Source organism: Microtus oregoni, unplaced genomic scaffold, assembly GCF_018167655.1.
Source record: "Microtus oregoni isolate MIOR12 unplaced genomic scaffold, Mior012 000026F_ref0000081, whole genome shotgun sequence".
NCBI classification, from domain to species: domain Eukaryota; kingdom Metazoa; phylum Chordata; class Mammalia; order Rodentia; family Cricetidae; genus Microtus; species Microtus oregoni.
Window position 1 is genome coordinate 24,007,307 of NW_024543085.1, and position 20,817 is coordinate 24,028,123.

At 37.9% G+C, this 20,817-nt stretch overlaps 1 protein-coding gene across 1 annotated transcript in view; it reads left to right on the top strand.

The window, feature by feature from the left end:
• Positions 1-20,817, top strand: part of Snd1 (staphylococcal nuclease and tudor domain containing 1) — a 403,901-nt gene that overhangs the window by 169,383 nt on the left and 213,701 nt on the right. Inside the window, exon 12 of the mRNA XM_041675559.1 lies at positions 11,295-11,395. Within this exon, the coding sequence (XP_041531493.1) occupies positions 11,295-11,395 (101 nt within the window). The remainder of the gene's footprint in view (positions 1-11,294; positions 11,396-20,817) is intronic.

The window sequence follows — 20,817 nt, forward strand, 5'->3', positions numbered from 1 at the left end:
AAATAGATACTCAACATGTAAGCTCCTAGTTGTGAGCAGGTTGCTATTGGTTTTACTTTTGAAGGTACATGTTTTTGCTATATGTGTATTTCAGGTTATTCTACCATTAATGTTTACAAACATTCATCTTGTTTTCTCTTTAATTTTATTTACTTCCAACAGAAAAAATCCACTAGCAACTAAAGAAATAAACTCTTCTGTGCCAAATATGCTCCTCCAGATCCTATGCATCTCTTATTTTTGCTCCCCCAGATCCCAAGCAGCTTACTCTTGCTCCCCCAGGTTCCATGCATCTCTTTCTTTTGCTCCTCCAGATCCTATGCATTTCTTACTTTTGCTCTCCAGATCCTATGCATTGCTTACTTTTGCCCCTCCAGATCCTATACTTATTTTTGTTCCGCCAAATGGAATCATTTCTGTATCACTGAGCAATGACATTTTTATCTGAACATTTTCCCATCACAGATTGTATAGACCTCCCTTGCTTTCAGCAGCTTCATCGTCTTATTGACATTGCTAAAAAAGACAGCCTGTGGCTCTGCCAACTCATATTTCCTGGGCTCAGCATGTAGTTTCATGTTTATGTTAGGCCACATCAGTGAAAAAGGGACATTTGGTAGAATTAGTTTTCAGGAGTAGAGTTGCTCAGCCAAAGGACATCCCATTTTAAATGTTACCAGACATGGTAACAGGAACTCCAAGATATAACAAGTTTGCTGATAGTGCCAAAAAATACCACTTGGAGAAGCACATGAAAGTGTAAGTTTATTAGACAGAAGTACAAATTGAAATTACTATATGTAGTGACTGAAGAAGTAGGTAAAAGTGAGGAAATTCCACAAAATTCTCAAAGATTTACAAGTGACAGATCTCTGAGGGAGGGATAGGCCATTCTTCATAGAAGAAATGTGTCAGGGTATACAACATCAAAAGACAGATCAAGTTAGTCAGAGCTACTTACCCTGTTCTCCAGGTGCCTCATGGGAATAGTGATCCATTTGTGTAGATCCCACAGAACCTCCTGTGCAGCATGTTCCAGGAAGGGTGGCTCTTCTTTTCAGGAAGTGCAGTTAACCCAGGAAAAGTAGATGGTGTTGTGCTATGGAAGCAGTGCCTTTGATCTCTATTTATATTTATTGAAGTTATTAAATGTAATTTCTAATTATCAGTTGCCTTTGAGAACCACCTCTTTCTCTGGGAATATGATAGAACTGGCTTCTTCATGCAACCAAGAATTTCAGGAGTTTGTCAGACTTAATTTAGATTTGTCTTAACTGCTGCTAAACTGTTGCTGACCCATGGTATCCAAGGAGAGTTGAAGTCTAGTGGTGTTCAAATGCACATCGCACTCTTCATCTGCAGAATAATTTTTAGTGTATCTTAAAATATTGTGCCCTGCTGATCTCCATCCATTTCCAGAACTTCCTCATGTTGGGAAACCGAAACTGTAGTCATTAACTTTATCCCTCCCTCCAGCCCCTGCCAAGTTTCATTGTCCTTTCTGCCTTCTTGAATTTAAGTGCTCTTGGCACCTCACTTAAATGGTGACATTCATTGTCCCTTTTTTATGTGTCTTTTATGTAATGTTTGTTTTTACTTACCATGAAGCCTTCACAGTACCTCTTGTCGTACATGTCAAGAGTTTCCTTCCTTTGAGCCTGAATGCTCGTCCTAAGTGCCACATTTAGTTCATCAATTCATCCATTGATGGACATTTCTTGTTTCCACATTTTGGCTACTGTGACTAATTTTGCTAAAACATGGGCTTTCAGATTTTTTGTAAAGACCCTGTTTTACATTTTTTTAAAATGTATACCCAGGAGTGAATTGATGCATCAGATGGCGAAACTAAATTTTGAGGAACAATTTTTGCTACATTTATCTGATAATTTAAGGATAGGATCGCGAGGGCTGGGGAAGTGGAAGGTTCATTTCTGTGTATAAATAAATTCCTAGAGTGAGTTTATGCAGTTCAGTGGTAAAGCATTCCTGCAGTCCTGCGTTTGGTCCGCAGAAAGGTCAATTATTTTGAAATGCTTACTTAGCCACAAAACTAAGAATAATTATGATGCCAAGTGATCTATTAATACAAAGTGATCTATTATTGGGCTGTATTTTGTTCCAAATAAATCCTAAAGAATGATTACATCTTTCTTTACAAATCTCTTAGGTCACGACACAGCTCTGTGAGGCCAATTCACCATCTTAACATTGGCCTTTAGTTAACTTCCTTGAATGCATTATCCCTAGTCAGAATGGTTTCTCAGTGCCAGCTTATGAGCATGCCGGAGAAAAGGAAGTGAGTGTTCTGCACTGTGCTGATAGAGGGTAGCTTTTCCATACTTTCTTTATTTCCTAGGTGTCCCAAGTTTTCTTCACAGTGAGTAGAGGACATTGCAAATCTTCATAGACTGACTTTATTAACAGATGTACCATAACCTTTTACTTTTGCACATTCTGAAGTAGTGCACACTCTGCTCCCAGAAATTCTTAAAAGCCAGCTATTAAGCACAACCCCTTTGTGCATACCCTTTACTAAGTATCATCTCTTCTTCATTGCTGCTACTGTTTTAAAGACTGGCTGACATTGTACGTATTCTCCACAAAGGCATAAGTAGCTTCATGTTTTTGTGCTGCTTATATGGCTGGAACTCCTCCAGGGAGACTTCTAGACGTTCTGATTTAATTTCCCCTGACTGCTGATGACCTTGGCAATTTTGGACACAGATGACTTTGATTGACACTGTACAGCAGAGGGGGGGGAACCCACCCTCAAGTTCTGTCCCTTAAGGAATAAGCTGGAATGTGCCAAGGAGCACAGGGGACAGTCTTGGTCAGTTTGCCTTTAGAGACCAGTGGCTTGCTATTAAAAGTTGTGGGTTCGAGTTATGATAGCGACATAATAATGAGATAATGGAATATTAGAACAAACATCAATTACACTCCTTATTTATACGTGTGGGATTCTAAAGACTTAAGAAACAAGTATGAGACTGGAGAGATGGCTCAGCAGTTGAAAGCATTGGCTGTTCTTCCAGAGACCTGGGTTCAATTCCCAGCACCCAAATAGCAGCTTACAACTGTCTGTAACCCCTGCTGTAAGGGATCTGACACTCTTACAAGATATACATGCGAAACACCAATGCATGTAAAATAAAAATAGATAAATCCTTTCCAAGAGTCAAGTTTAATGAAAATGCTGGCATCTGAGAAGATATTTTCAAGTGGTGATCTTTAGTTTTAATCCCCATCAAATTTAGTTAAAATAATTTTAATTTTCAAAACTGTATCTCCTCATTTGTTTTTATTTGGTTTTATGGTTAGTGGTACACTGTATTTTCAGGTTATTTTTGCTGTCAGATTAGCTATCACTACTTTGCCAGTCCCACATGGCTCCTTATATAAAACATTTCATCTTATATTTTTGAATTTTGAGTGTGTGCTTTTAATTAAATATTTACCAAGCTGAAGGTTTATCAGCCAGCAGTGATGTCCAGTTAGCCAAATGCTAAATGTCAGGTATGGACTCTGAACATCTCCTGTGACCTTCCTTATGTATGTTGTGTTTTACTTTTTCCCTCAAAGCAGATTAAAGCATCTGCCCGTCTAGGCTGGGATGTATATGTGCTTGGGGTGGGATAGTGGAAGTAAGGGACTCATCTGTTAGAAAAGCATCAAGTAAGAAAGGTGACTCCGGGCTTTTAAAGGTTTTTAAGGTTACCACTCCATTGATGAGAATGAAGTGTGGTTAAGTAGATGTGTATGAGGGAGGTGGGAAGCGTGGTTGGAGACGAGAGAACAGCACAAACACAGGAGAGGAAACGCAGTCTCAGCACCTAACTACAGTGATTTGGAAGGGGGTGTTCCAGAATAATCCAGGCTTGATCGCAGAGGTAGCCTACGAGCACTGGTTTATGTTCTTTGGTCTGTTGCAGTGGAAATGAAGCAACAGAATGTGTATGTCTTTATGAATGCTTGTTATAAAGACTATCTTAATTTAAGACACACCAATACACAAAATGGCTGATGAAACACAAGTTTCAGCTTAAATAAGTAAAAACTCGTGTTCATTTTCTTTTTAATAATTCTGCAAAAAACATGTATCATCGTTAACTTAAAAAAAACAATTTTTTAACATATGCATTGGTTACCATCCAGTTACCACCTATCTTAGGATAAACTTTAGCCCTTAAGGTAAAGAAGACTAGAATTGTGTGTTAATTTTAAAAATCCAGTTGTAGAATTAGCAAACACCATTGAAAATGCCTTCATGAAACTACTGAGCAGAGCTAGGGTGTGACTTAATGGTACTTGTTTAGCATGTTAAAGCCCTGGTTTGATTCCTAGTTCCACTTCAAACAGTACCAGAAATAGGGAAAAACAAATAAACCAAACTGTTGAGCAGAGTATATTTTATACTTGAAAGACTAGAACGATCTTCCCTCCCTGGTTTTTATACAGATATTCAGACATCAGAAATAGCTTTTAGAATTAAGGAAGTATATGATTTGTTTCTCTTGTCTAGTCAAACAATATTTTTAAATGAAAACAGGAATAAACATTTTTATACCATATTTTTATACTTGTTTTCAGAATCTTCACAAGGATTTGTAAAAGCAAGAGATATTAAAAGTTCACAGGTAAAAATAAAGAGAGAAAAAGAGAACCAAGAAGTAGGATTATATAACAGTGGAACAAGGTTAGGACTCTTGTACTGGGGGTGGGGGGCTGGAGAGAGGGCTCAGAGCTCAAGAGATCTCACTGCTCTTGGGGAAGACCCAGTTTTGATTCTAGCACCCACATGGCAGTTCACAATTGCTTGTAACTCCAGTTCTAAGGGGTTTAATGTCCCCTCTTCTGGTCTCAGTAAGTTCCCCGCATGCACATGGTACATTTAAACTTACACAACAAGCTCAGATCAAATAAATAAACGATTTTTTTGTGCACTGCAAAAGGAATACGGTATCAACGACTTGGGTCGCCTCTGTATGTGGCTTTTAGTACCTGGGCTGAGGTTGTCCAAATGGAGGTGTGCTGTACATATAAAACATACCAAATATTAGAGGCTTTGTACAAACAGTCTCAATATTAGCTTAATGTTGGTATGATTGTAGTTTGTAAATTTTGTATGAAATAAATAAGATTAATTCCATCAGTTTTCTTTTAATACCCAATGTTGCTATTAGCACGATGTAAACATGTACACATGGCTCTCATTTCTTCCTCGTGTTTCTGTCACATATTGATTAGAAGCAGGTGAGTTTGTCAGTATGACAGTAGTGACAGTCGTTCAGATTCATTTATAACTATATGTGGAAAGGTCATCAAAAGCAGTTTGTTTTGAGGCTATTTTATCCCTAGATGAGTGGGTAACTGACCTGTTTAAAACTGATATATATATATATATATATATATATATATCTCATTATTTTAAGAATGATTACATAAGGTAGTTTTTACCAAGGAAAGGATTAAGAATGCATAATTTAAATATTAGGGGGTATGTGTGGAAGGTTCTGTTAAGTCCAAAACAAACAAACGTACTCATGGTCTTTCTTTGTTCATTGTCTTCCTCGTTTAATAAGTCAAGAAGTATCCTGCACAGAATTTCTCCAGTTAACCTACTAATTGAGATGGTTCACAGCATTCTCCTTCATTATCTTCAGTAAATAAAATATTCAATAACTAGTACCTGCAAAATTAATCCTTAAAACATTTAAACAAATACTAAATAGTGTGTCATTCTTTAAAATAAGATCTACTTATCTCTAAGTTGGGATGAATATGGATGAGGTACACATTCTTGTTTGCTGTGACTCCTTAAGGAGAAAAGTGTAGTTAATTGAGTCTGTCTGTCTAATGATTTCAGCAGTTTAATGATTTGAGTCAACATGTGTCTTATTTATGCATATATGTATGTGTAGGTGTGTTTGTTTATCTCATACATACTTATTTAGCACTTACTCTGTGCCAGGCACTGTTCTGAGAACATCAGTAACTGTTTATCTAAAAATAAGTGATGCTTGCATGGTACTTACTCAGAGTCATGCCCTGTTCTAATGTCTCATGCATACTAACGGTTTTCTTCCAAGCAGAGCAAGGCAGAGACACTTGCAGGTTCACACAGCTGCTCTGTGAGGTTGTTGGGAGCCACCTCTGTATGCAGCCTGGCTGCTCCACTGCTGTCCTCTTACCTGGCTTTAGAAGCTCTCTTGTTTTACTCCCTTTTATTTCTGGGCAGCGTGACTTGGATTTAGGCCCAGATGATGCCGTCTTTTCTGTGTCAGAGGTTCATAGATGCTCTCTATAACTACATACAAATTCTGCAGTCAGAACAGGTGATAACAGAGCTCCTTTCTAAAGTTAGAGCGTTTTTGTAGCTTCCTGTGAATTTATGATTCACTGTGTTAATAGGTAGGATTATGTGGTAGTTATGCAAAATAGTTTCATGTAACAGCTGTATATATATTAAAAGTAAACTTAATCCATTAACTGGAAATGTTGTGGATATGCAGTTGCTCTTCTCCTTACCCCACTGTTAACACTTAGGTAGGTCACATTTCCTTATTAAATTAGCATCTATCAAGTTCTTTGGTGTTTTGATGTTTTCAAGTCATTCCTTAAGTGAAGAATGTGCATAGATGCTCAGAGTATAAGCATGGTCCAGAGTGATTTTATTTTATTTTTTTTTTTATACAGCTGCTTTCAGGCTTTACAGCAGACAGAAATGCAAAACAAGAAATACTATAATGTATTTTTTACTTGCTTTGTCTCTCATGCTAGTTACCTTTTTCTTGGTAAACATTGGAGTTTCATCACAATTTTAAAATGCTTTCCTTTCTCAGGCTTCCATCACCACACCCACAGTTGAAATCACTATTCTTGTTATAAAAAACAGCAGAGTTGCCAACACCTTCTCAAAGTGTCCTTAAAATGCCCTATCTTCTCATTTCAAAGGTATCTTTCAGAATTTTGAGCCTGAAAATATTCCTGATTACATACATTCATTCATATAACAAATATTTACTGTATTACTGCAAGTCACATGCCAATTCCTTCACTGAACAAAAGACATGGTCGTCAAACTCTTGGTGCTTACTAACTGTGTGTTTAAGTTAATTGTGTAAAAGGAAGGTATAAATTACAAAGATTAAAGAACTTAGGATGTAATATTCCATTTTTATCTAGACTGTCTTTTATAAAGTTAAATAGTACTATAAAACTCCAATGTAGATCTCTCAGGTCCATGTGAAGATGCCACACACATGTCGAGCAGCCATTTCTGGAGCATCTGCCATTAATGTTCTTTCTACATACCTTCAGTAGATCATATTCCATCATTTCATTATCATCAGCATCTTTGCTAACATAGGAAGGACCAACTTAGTACTAATCAGTTTTCTCTTCTTAACTCAGGCCATTTCATATCAACTTAGCAAAAACATGGAATACAAGTCACCATTTATTCAGACAGACATTTCTAAGTTTTCCAGTCATTTTAATTGAACTTGTTTAAACTTTGGATTTTCAGAGTGATTGACAGGTCAGTGATGAATATCTGGAGATGAAAAACACCAAGTAAAGGAACAGATCTGAGAATCCACAGGAGAGGGACATAAATGCTAATTACACATAGACTTTAATTCCTGGTTTGTCATAGTTGCCTGCAGGTGTGTATCTTGGCTGTGGTCTATTCTCAGAGCCTCGTTTGTATCTGAGATTTTCTTTAATAATGTTGCCGCCATGAAGAGCTCTTCAATCTCTGACTCATTTGCAATTCTCTTTCTCTTGACATAGGAAATAATTAACTGAAAGATGAATGTAGTTGTTATTTCTTTTGATTAGTGAATATTAAAGGGTGTGTGTGGGAGGTGTGTCCCATGGGTTCCCTTGGTAGGCAGTCCCTGGGGGGCACCTCAGGCTGACCTTCTGGCCTGGAAGCACAGGTGTTCTGCTGTTGTCCTTACTCCACCATAACCACAACTACTCCTGTTGTGACACTGTTGAATAGAGAATGTTCCCAGTAATACGTCTATTCTAATAGCTGACCCCTTTCATCTCTGGTTGAGGAGGCAGCTTAACATTAGCATATATAAGGTACTTTTGTGATTCACTTCATTTTTAAGCATTGATAATTTTTTTCTTTCCTCCTGCTAGTAGGAATTAGGGGCATGAATTTGTTGAATGGTTTATTGAAAATTCAGGGGTATGTCTACTTTGTTGTTTCCATTTATTTAAAAATTCTTTTATTAACTCTTCGAAAATTTCATACAATGTATTTAAATCATATTCTTGTCTCCTAGTTCCTCATAGATCCATTCCTATCACCTTACCCCCCCTCCCCCAACTTCACTTCCCTTTTTTCCTCTTTTTAAATTTAATAACTCATCAGCTCACTTTTGCAGTCCATATGTTTCTGGGTATGGACCATCTCCCGGAATATGATGACCGTACCAGAAGCCACACCCTTAAAGAAAATCAACTCTCCCTTCCTGGTAGCCCATCAGCTGCCTATAGCTTCTCAGCTTAGGTGGGGCTAATGAGACCCTTGCTATTTCTTTCTGGACTGTTGACTTGGTTGATCTCGTATGGCTCTTGAGCAGACTACCATAGCCGCTGTGAGCTCCTAAGTGCAGTGATCCTGGCAGGTCCCATGGCCTCTGGCTCTTAAGATCTCCGCTCCCCTCTTCTAGGATGGTCCCTGAGATTTGGGGAAAGGTTGTGAGATAGATTTCCCATTTGTGGCTGATACTTGGTTTGGCCACCCGTTCATGCTTGGCTGACATTTTGACCTCCTATATGTGCTTTTCTCCATGGCTTCAGATACTCTTGTTAGTTTTACAGCTTCTTACTTTTATAGTTAGGCTGGAGGCCTTTTCTTCAGAGTTCTGAGTGAACTAACTTACCTAGACACTTCTTTCTAGAGTCTGCATCACCCATGCTCCCTTCCATGTCTTGTCCTGACTTTGTCCTATAGTAACTGAGTTCAGCTATATACAAGGAAACATCTTAAAACTCTGAAGTATTTGTAGGTTAATTCCCTGTCTCTGCACATTTCTCATATTTATAACATTTGAGTGCAGATGCCTGCTTTTAGGAGCCATCCTTACTTAAGTCATCTTCATGATTTACCCAGTTTCAATTCTTTGTGCCTGGTCTCTGATATGGTTCCTATTTTTTGGTTTGGCAGTTTTTCCCCACATTTAAAAGTATGATTTGGTGGTCTCCAGGTTAGTAATTTGACAGTTGAAATTTTAAGATCTTTGACTCTTTTATGTATGTGGTTTTTGAAAAACTTATGTATGTGTGTTCATGTTTGTATGTATGTGTTAATAACATATTTGTAGAGATTTAATTGAAGTCATCATTAGATGTCTTTCTCTTCTTATTTTTGAAAGAAGTCTTTTATTGAACCTGAAGCTCACCAATTTGTCTAGAGGTCCTTTTGTCTCTGCCCCCTGGTGCTGAGTTTACATGCATCTGCTGTTGTCCTGTTTTTTTTTTTTTTTTTTTGGTGGACGTTGGGAATAGAACTCAAACCCTTATGTTTTTGTGGGAAGCACTTTACCAACTGAAACATCTCCTGAGTCCCTTCTTGTTTTGTTTTTAAAACGTTTGTGAAGAACAGACAAACTAAAAGGATTGGATTGGTGTTGACTAGCAATATACATGAACTTAATATCTGTACAGTATGCTGTCTTTAGATGTACTTAGAAAAGGCATTCTTTACTTAGAAATAAATGGCTTCATGCTGTGTGAGTCAGAGTTTGTCTTTACTGTAGATATATAAAGCTTGGCTAAGGCCCAAACCAAAGCTTACAGATATGACCTGTAATGTTCCCTAATGAATCCCACATAATTAGTTATGACATATGAACACACTTATATTAAACTATTTCATAAAGAGATAGTATTGTTCAGTATCGTCACAGTTTCTTTATCGTACTCTGTTCTCATTTTATGCATGCAGCTTTCTATTTGTTTGCATGTTCTTTGTTCATTGAAAACTTAATGATTCTTCTGGTCTCCTCTGTCCTAGTATACCTTTTATCCCCCCTCAAACCTTCCTAACTCCAACCGTGTTGCTATTAAACCTAGTTAGATGTGTCACTTCGATTTAGACACTGTGAAATCAGATCCAGCCATCCTTGTGATTGCCATCTTGTTCTTCTTGATGGTTCTTTACTTGGCCCAGGAGAAGTTAGGGTAGACTGAAATTTCATGCAGTCTTTCTGAGGAGGCAATTCATATATTTAGACACAGGTGTTTGATGCAGAAATGGTCTAAGAATTATTTTGTTGTAACATCTGCTGGTGGTTCAAGAATTCTGCCAACCTAGTAGATTCAGTAGAATTTGTCTCATATAGGACTTTTGTTCAATCAGTGTTTTTCTTAATTTCTTTTTAAAAACAAACTATTCTTTTAGAGAGGCTTTAGGTTTAGGACACTGCAGTATGTTGCCTTTGCAGATGGGCTTCTTGCATTTAATAATACACATTTGAGCTTCCTCTGTATCTGTTCATGTTCATTTCTGTAGTGAATAATAGTCCACCATCAGGATTTCCCAGTTTCTATTAATCTCCAGAAGGTCACCATCATTGCCTCTAATTATTGTCAGCTGTGAACAAAACTACTGCTAACTTCCATGTCTTCAACTCTCTCAAGTAAATTCAAGGAGATATTTCTGAATTTATGCTTAGTTGTTTAAGAAATTACTGAACTGCTTTCCAACATTTGATATCAATGGTGATTGCATTCCCAGCAGGTGTGAATGAGAATTCCTTTGCTCCAGACTCTTGCAAAGCCTTTGTATTATCCCAGATTATAAAACTAAAACTGTCCCTCCACAACATAGGATAGAGGGATACCTTTGCAAAACTGAAGATTCAACGTAGAGTCTTGTACAAGGCAGCCAAATGGTTTATTACCAAGCACCATCCTCAGCGCATATTCCATTGCTTGAAATTGCAGTTACCTAGTGAGATTTTCAGTGGATCATTGTTGCCAATGTTTTCTCATCATCTATATATTGTCTTTGTGTTGTTTGAGTCTTAGGACATTTCTTAATCAAATTGTTCTTCTTAGCTTCAAGAGCTTTTGGTGTGTTCTGGGTACTGTCCTTTCTCCATTATGTCTTTTGTAGATCTTTTTTCTGCTATGTGTTAGCTGACTTTTTGTTGTTGCTTTTATCTCAGACAAATAAAGTCTACCTGAGCTGACTGTGCAAGTGTCCATGACTGCCACTGAGATGTCATAGGCTTCTAAACCTAACACTCTTGATTATTTATTTCCAGGTCAATGTGACTGTGGACTACATTAGACCAGCCAGCCCAGCCACAGAAACGGTGCCTGCCTTTTCAGAGCGTACCTGTGCCACTGTCACCATTGGAGGAATGTGAGTGTTATAACTGGCAGAGACTTGGCTTTGGTTTTAAGAAGCTGAATACTCTGCTCAGTCAAATGCCCCCCCTTCGCATTGCTTTGCTTTCTCTTGCACTTAACCCAGTGGAGTATAATTTTGTGCCTGTGTGGCACTTTATATTTGTATAGTACTTTATAATCACTCATTAGCTAATCATATACTTCCATTATTGTTATTATTTAAGATTTATTGAGCTCTGTGTGGTTGGCCCTATGAAATACATTATTACTATTAATAATGCAATTTATTGAATATCAAGCTGTCCCTAGGTACTAACCAAAATTAGTTAAGAGCTTCTGTATGTTGGTTTAGAAAGGTGAATTTTAGAAGGGAGAGAGAAGCTAAACTAAGTGGACATTTTCTTTCTATAGAGATGATGTACTGGCTATGCCCCAGCTGCATTTCAAGGTCTCTATGTCTCTGGGTAGTCTTGCTGATCAGAGTCTTTCAAGGAAAGTTTCTGACAATAGAGGGAGGAAACCTGCTGGGCCATGCTCTCATAACATATAGTAAGACAGTCAGTCAGTCCCCAGTAGCAGTTCTTACTATGCATACAACATACCAGCACTATCCTTGTTACCTCCCTCCTTAACAGTCCTAAGTGTTCTTTGTTACCAAACTGGTATTTTTCATTTCTTTGAAGGGGAAGCAAAGAATGGGGCTTTCATCAAAAGAGGGATTGTCTTATTGAACGTACAATGAAGCCCAGTATGAGATATGCATATAAATGACAGCAATAACCCAAAAGGGATAAATACATTTTACTACGTAGCTTCTGATACATAACATCTAGAATTCTCCTATGGGGCAGAAGCCTCCCCTCATTCTTGCTTTTGCATATGGAAGGACTATTTTTAGGGAGTTCCCACTCCTGTGTCAGCTTCTGACTGATCAGATACTATTTTGAAATGTGGAAAACTAGGTCGTGTTTTGGTCGTCACTCTATCTACCTTGTATTTATTATCAGTTTATCACCAGTTCTTTCAAACTGAGTGTATGTTTTTGTATTGGAAAATGCTGGAGATTAGTAACCTGTATTAGAATTGACTAGAGAAAACAATAGCCGTTTCTATAGGTTGCTGTGCCTGCTCTCTAGTTCCTAGGAAACAGTTTCATGTCTGTACAAACATGCATCTTTATTTTTGGCAGATGGCCTCCACCAACGTTTAACACTTCATCAAAGTTGATTGTCTTACATACATACCACAAAAGTATATTTAAAAATCAATTTATAGTGCCAAAAATCAGATACTTGGGAACCAACTGTAGTTGGTTGTCTTAATATTTATTTATGCCTTGGGGGTGACGCCAACATGACCTCATTTGAATTCCTTCATTAACTGACTTTTGAGTTTCTTTAATTTTTTAGGATAATCTGGGACAGCCAACTTTAATGTATTTTCACATTAGGAAAAGAGTTGTGGCTTTGCCCTGTAACTCAGACCTTCAGGTTCAAGTTTATTTTATCACTTAATCATTCTGTTCAGGTTTTTATTTAATAGTCCACCAAATATGGATTCACTAGGTGGAATGAGAGAGAGTTACTTCCCTAGTATTTCTATAATGGCTGTGCTGTTTACAGTCCCACAAATAGTGCTCGAGATCTCCTTTCTGCAAACAGCCTTTGTTACTGTTCTGACCATGACTGGATAGAGGTGATACTTCACTGTCCTTTCAGGTCACTTTTTTTTATATATGCCTTGTCACTAGTGACAGTGACTATGTTCTTCCTTTTTGTTTTATTTTTCGAGACAGGGTTTCTCTGTGGTTTTGGAGTCTGTCCCGGAACTAGCTCTTGTAGACCAGGTTGGTCTCGAACTCACAGAGATCCGCCTGCCTCTGCCTCCCGAGTGCTGGGATTAAAGGCGTGCGCCACCACCGCCCGGCGACTATGTTCTAATATGGCCATTTCTATGCTTTCTTTTAAGAAATTTCTATTCCAGTGATTTGCCTATTTCGAAGTTCAATCACTTGCTTTTTGGCTATTGAGGTCTTTGCATTTCTTATGTATTCTGTACTTGATTTATTTGGAAAAGAGAGACGTGATATAGTCTTGATATTAGAGGTTACCAATATTGTTGAAGCTATCATTCCCTAGGAATTTTGTCTCCTCTTATTTTTTTGTCAGAGCCCCAGTAGCCAGCAGACACAAAGCACAGGGAACTTGTTGACTGGTTTGTTAACTGTAATGCTGTTCGGGTCCCTTCAGGACGCATACCTAGAAGTACTTGTGTGTTTTGTTCCCTGGGTAACTACAGGCGTGTGTTTGCACGAGCACACATACGCACTTGCACCAGATAGGCTTTTAGGGTAAGCCGTCAGGTTTGTTTGTTCTAGTCAGGACAGTAATTGAGAGTCTTCTCCTTTACTTGTTTTTGAAGCTTGATAATAATGATAGATTCCCTAGTTCTCAGGTGAACTTCCAGACTTGTTTTTGTGTTCCATGTGCAACTGGTTTGGTTTTGCTTATCTCCTTTCATCCCTGAATTTTCTTTAGTAAAAAAAGAAAAATAAACAATAGCTAAAATAATATTGTAGAAAAACGAGTTATTAATAAGTAAATTCAAATGTTTATCTCATTGAGGAATAATTTGTATTAAGACCCCTTTCTTCTGATTTAATGCTTACTTATTTAAAACTGTGTAGAAAAGAGGGTTTTACCTAAGCTTTATCAATTTTCTTAGGTTTCTTTGTACAGATATGTGGGTTGTAGGGCATGAATCTGCCACGTGGAGGGCAGAGGACACCTTGAAGGAGTTCTTTCTCTTCTTTTTACTATCTAGGTTCCAGGAATCTAACAAGCTGTCAAGACTTGAGCAGCACCTGTACCCACTGAGCCCGTATTTTCAGATCTCCAGTGCGTGAGAAACATGGGCACTTACTTGGTATCCTAGAGAACAGCATCTGAAGTGAGGAATTAAAAATACTAATTACAGAACCGTAGAAATTTCAAAGTTTTCCGTTTTCTGTTACAGTTCTCTGGCTCACTTGTTTTTTTTTTTTTTTTTTTTTTTTTTTAGTTTTTTGAGACAGGGTTTCTCTGTGGTTTTGGAGCCTGTCCTGGAACTAGCTCTTGTAGACCAGGTTGGTCTCGAACTCACAGAGTTCCGCCTGCCTCTGCCTCCCAAGTGGCTCACTTGTTTTGCAGGCATTTTAAAAATCATAAAGTTATTCCTTATGTACTTACATATCATTGCTTAATGTTATTTTTTAAGAAGTATAATTAAAATAGCAAGCACCACTGGGAAAAACTTGACTTTGAACCAAAGCAAACGACTGAACAAATCCAAGTTTTTGAGAGTGGGCCTCTGTCCCTGTCACTAGCATCTGCCCTGTACTTGCTGTGATCATGGGCTGTATGGGTATATTAAGGGTGTTCTGTAGTAAGCACTTCCTCTCTGGAAGGCAGGCTCGTCAGACTAGTGTGCAGTGCAGGAGAGACCTGTCCAAAGGTTTGCAGGCTGCCATGCCTATGTGGCCTGTTCCACACCTCATGGCTCTCCTGTTGTTGCAACTCCCCTGACGGGAAGAGCACGTTTGGAGTTGGTGATTCCAGGGGAGTAGGAAGAGAGAGGCAGATGAGATGGTGTCTTGCAGACGGTGATTTTATTTTATTTTATTTTATTTTATTAGATTTATTTATTTATTTATACAGTATTCTGCCTATAGGCCAGAAGAGGACACCAGATCTCATTACAGACAGTTGTGAGCCACCATGTGGTTGCTGCGAATTGAACTCTTGAACTCATGACCTCTGGAATAGCAGTCAGTGCTCTTAACCGCTGAGCCATCTCTCCAGCCCCTAGAGGGTTATTTTAAAAGAAACTTTTAGATGTACCACACATGCAAAATGTGTGAATTGTCTGTGTTCTCAGTAGGGCTCAGTGAAACCCTTACGGTTTTCCCTTGATGTATGGAAGGGATGTGATTCCCAGGTCCTTGCTTTTGTCAACCAGGCTGCAGCTCCCAGTGTCTAACCATCTAAGGAATTGATGCAGACAGGGTTCATCATTCCTCTGATAGATTAATTTTTTTTCTTGATTAACTTCACTGTGGAGTTGGCAAGAGCTGTTATCTGTTAATCAAAACAGTTTAAATAAAAAATAAAGAGATCAACCTTGAGGCTTTCTCATTCTCTAGCTCCCGAGTTGGGGATTTGCTGATCTTTTTAGGCCTGGTTTGTGATGTGAAGCTGTCAAGATGGTGCTTCCTGTTAATTACTTTTTATTGTATTTAAGACACTTAAATAACTCTTCTTGTGATTTAGTCCTCTATGTAATTAGCTGCAGTGATTAAAATCTCATTCTTTCCTTTTTGCCAGTGCTTTCTTGAAAAGTGAAATTTTTCTGGGGTGACCTTTCCCTGTGCCGGACTTCTCAATTACTTTGAGTTCCAATTTAGCAAATCCATAAAAATCTACCAGCTTATATTTCATATTTTTTCTGTATATTGTATTAAAATTTATTAAAATTCACCCACAAATAAAATTAGGGTCAAGCTTCACACAGTTACACACTCCATTTTACCAGGTTCCCAACTTCACCCCTGGAAACAGCCGTCTCAGCAATTGTCAGCCGAGCCATTCCACAATGTTGCTCAGAGTATGGCACATTTCACAATGGTGAAATGGTGGAGGGGCCCATGTCTACAGATGGGTAAAGAATGGCTCATACAGGGAGTACAGACTACAGTGGTTTATATCTATCTTACAAGCTTACTTTTTAAGAGAGATGGTCTGGTTTTTGTAACAGGCTTGCTCTGTGTTTTCCACCTGTATTCCTGCCTCACCTTTCTTGATCCCTTCATAGCCTCTGCTACTCATCTTGATACCTGTATGAATATAGGGCCTTGCTGCCCGAGGGAGTGCTGTAGGACTTCTGGGTCTCCAGCAGACTCAGCCCCATCTTTGTGAACCCCTTCTTCTGTATATGCGTTGTTCACAGATTAGCTTCCCTTTCCTATAGTCATTTGAGTCAGACTTTGAACTAGCAAGCAAACAGGCTGACTTTTGCTTTTCTTCAGTTTTGATTTTCAGGGAGTTTTGTTCCAGCTGTTCCACTGAAGCGTTGGGCTGTCTTGTCTCACTCTACTAGAATAATTCCCTTTTAATCCTGGTTAGTCCCTCCCTCCTCAGTCACAATAAAAGCATAAGTATCATGCAATCTCCAGCTTTTCTGCCGCAGGTTCCATAGCTTTGAAGCTCTCTCTGTTAGCCAATCTACCCCTCAGTTTTCAATTCCTAAAACATAGCAGAAGTATTTCACTTTCAAACTAAACTGGTATGAAAGGATTCTCTTTCTGACCAGACCCCACCCCTACCTGCATTTAAAAGAGATGGTTGTTTTCTGGGAGGCATGGGCTTCTTGATTTGTGCAGTTTTCACTTTGAGCAATAGAGAGACTTGCATTGGTTTGTGTGTGTCATTAAGTGATTTAAACACTTGAGACAGTAGATGACTCTGATAGCTCAAGTACAGCAATCATTGAAGAGATGTGCCCTATGAGGCACTATAGGAACATGGCGGGGCACAAGTTCACTTGAAAATCGTGTTGAGTTTCAGGCAAATCTGTCTCTTTTATTCAAATATTTTGTCTTGCTTCTTTAAAGCTTTCGGTTTTTGATTACTTGATAGCATCATTGCTTTATGGATCCTCAGTGTGGCTTTTTATACTGGCACCTGTGGATCACAAATTATGTGAGAGGTTTCTCTCTCCCTAGATTCCTCTTTACAGTAGCAGTTGAGTGGGCTGCCTGGCTTCTGTGGACTTGAATATTTCTCGAGTTGATTTAGAACTCTCTTTTTCTTTTTCTCATAGCATTCCATGGAGAGCCCAAGAGATAGCGAAGCTTTGCTTCAGATCAGGAAGTTGTTCTCGGGGAATACTGTCTTGCAATATTGATAAATGCAGGCCCAATAAGGGAGTGGTTGAGGCTGCTGTCTCCTAAGGACCATCAGGCTTGTGTTATTTATTTAACTTTATGTGTATGGGTATCTTGCCTGCGTGTATATCTAGGCAGCACTTTTGAGCCTAGTACCCGTGGAAGCCAGAAGAGGGCATCAGATTCTCTATAAGTATTGGCTGGATGATTATGAGCCAGTGTACCCTATAGGTGCCAAGAATCCAACCCAGATATTTTGACAGAGCAACCTTAACCACTAAGCCATCCTTTTAGCACCTTAAGATTCAGTTTTATTTTTAATTATTTGAATATATGCACTTTTGAATATAGGTATTTGTGGAATCCCAGAGAAGCTGTTGGATCCTTTAGAGGTTGAGTTCCCGGAGCTGCTAAATGTGGTTGTCGGGAACCCCCTCGGGTCCTTTGTAAGATGAGTAGTTTATAATGGCTGAGCTATGTTTCTATTCGTTCTTTTCCTCACCCTTCCGCTCTTCTTTCTTCTTCTGAAAAAGATTCCCCAGACTGTACAGGATTGTTTTGGCTATCCTGGGATTTTTGCTTTTTCAAATGAAGTTGAGTGCCATTTTTTCGAGGTCTTTTTGCTGGGATTTTGATGGACATAGCGTTTAATATGTAGATTGTTTTTGGTAAGATTGCAATTTTTACTATGTTAATCCTGCCTACCCAAGAGCATGGGAAATCTTTCCACTTTATGGTGTCTTCTTCAATTTCTGTCTTCAAAGATTTAAGGTTCTTGTCATACAAGTCTTCCACTTGTTTGGTTAGAGTTACTCTGAGATATTTTATGCTATTTGTGGCTATTAATGAAGTATGTTGATTCTCTGATTTCTTCCCCGGCCCTTTTATCATCTGTGTGCAGGAGGACTGCTGATTTTTTTTTTTTTTTTGAGTTAATCTTGTATCCTGCTACATTGCTGAAAGTATTTATGAGTGTAGAAGTTCCTTGGTAGAAATTTTGGGATCACTTTTGTAAACTATCATATCATCAGCAAATAGTGAGAGTTTGACTTCTTCTTTTCCAATTTGTATCCCTTGATCTCCCTTTGGTGATTTATTGCTCTAGCTAGGATCTCAAGAACTATATTGATATGGAGAGAGTTGACAACCTTGTCTTGTTCCTGATTTTAGTAGAATCGCTGGGAGTTTCTTTCCGTTTAGTTTGATGTTGGCTGTTGGCTTGCTGTTTATTGCCTTAATTATATTTAGGTATGTTCCTTGTATCCCTGTTCTCTCCAAGATCTTTATCATGAAGGGATGTTGTATTTTGTCAAATGCTTTTTCAGCATCTAATGAGATGATCATGTGGTTTTTATTTTTCAGCTTGTTTATATGGTGGATTACGTTGATAGATTTTTGTGTGTTGAACAATCCCTGCGTCTCTGGGATAAGGCCGACTTGGTCATGGTGGATGATGGTTCTGATGTGTTCTTGGATTCGATTTGCTAGTATTTTATTGAGTATTTTTGCATCAATGTTCATGAATGAGATTGGTCTATAATTCTCTTTCTTAGTATTGTCTTTCTGTAGTTTGGGTGTCAGAGTAATTGTAGCCTCATAAAAATAGTTTGGCATTGTTCCCTCTGTTTCTATTGTGTGGAATAATCTGAGGAGTATTGGTATTAATTCTTCTTTGAAAGTCTTGTAGAATTCTGAGCTGAAACCATCTGGTCCTGGCCTTTTTTTGGTTGGAAGACTTGATGGCTGTTTTCTATTTCTTCAGCAATTATAGGTCTGTTTAATTTGTTTATCTGGTCTTTATTTAATTTTGATAAGTGATATTTATCCAGAATGTTGTTCATTTCCTTTAAGTTTTCCAATTTTGTGGAGTACATGTTTTCAAAATATGACCTGATGATCCTCTGTATTTCCTCCATGTCTGTTGTTATGTCCCCTGTTTCATTTTTGATTTTGTTAATTTGAATATTCTCTTTCTTCCTTTTGGTTAGTTTGGATAAAAGTTTGTTTATTTTGTTAATTTTCTCTAAGAACCAACTCTTTGTCTCATTGATTATTTGTATTGTTCTCTTTCTATTTTGTTGATTTTAGTTCTCAATCTGATTATTTCCTTCCGTCTAATTCTCTTAGGTAAGTTTGCTTCTTTTTTGTTCTTTTAATTCACTAGTGTGGAATTTTTCCAGCTACTTTATGTAGGCATTTAGTGCTATGAACTTGCCTCTTAACACTGCTTTTATTGTGTCCCATAAATTATGGTATGTTGTGTGGTCATTTCACTGAATTTTAGGAAGTCTTTAATTTCCCCTTTTTATTTCTTCCTTTACTCATTGATGATTCAGGTGAACATTATTTAATTTCCATGTGTTTGCGGGTTTTCTTGAATTTGTATTGCTGTTGACTTCTGGTTTTAAAACATGCAGATCTGATAAGGCACCTTGGGTTATTCCAATTTTTTTGTATTTCTTGAGTTTTTCTTTTTTCTTTTTCTTTTTTAATTTTACCGAGTATGTGGTCAGTTTTTGAGAAGGTTTCATTAGGTGCTGAGAAGAAGGTACATTCTTTTCTGTTTGGATGGAATATTCTATAGATGTCTGTTTAGTCCATTTGAGTCATAACATTTGTTAGTTCTCTTATTTCTCTGTTCATTTATTTGTTGGATTGACTTGTCTAGTGGTGAGAGGGGAGTGTTGAAGTCTCCCACTATTAGTTTGTGGTTTTTAATATATGATTTAAACTTGAGCAGTATTTCTTGGACATATGAGCGTGCCCTTGTATTTGGGGCATAGATGTTTAGTATTGAAATTTCCTCTTCATTGACTGTTCTGTGACAAATATGAAATGTCCTTCTTTGTATCATTTGACTTATTTTAACTTGAAGTCTATTTTGTTAGATAATAGGATAGGTACACCCATTTGTTTCTTAGGTCCATTTGATTGGTATATTTTTTTCCCAACCTTTTATTCTGAGACTATGTCTGTCTTTGAAGTTGAGATGCTTTTCTTGTATGCAGAAGAGGGATGGATTCTGTTTTTGTATCCAATCTGTTAACCTGTGCCTTTTTATAGGTGAGTTGAGTTCATTCACATTAAGGGATATTAATAACCAGTGGTTGCTATCTCCTGTTAATTTAGTTTTCATCGTTGGTAATGTTAATTTGTGCATATTTTCTTCTTTGGGATTTGTTGGAATGAGATCATCAATTATCTCTGTTTTGTTGGTGTAGTCATCTTCCTAGGGTTTTAGTTTTGCGTCTAGTATTTTGTGTAGGGCTGGGTTTGTGGCTAGGTATTGGTGAAATCTAGATTTGTCATGGAATATCTTGTTTTCTCCGTCTATGGTGATTGACAGTTTTGCTGCGTATAGCAGTCTGGGCTGGCATTCTTGATCTCTTAATGTTTGCATAATGCTTGACCATGACCTTCTGGCTTTCATTGTCTCCACTGAGAAGTCAGGTGTAATTCTGATAGGTCTACCATTATATGTTACTTGGCCTTTTTCCTTTGCAGCTCTTAATATT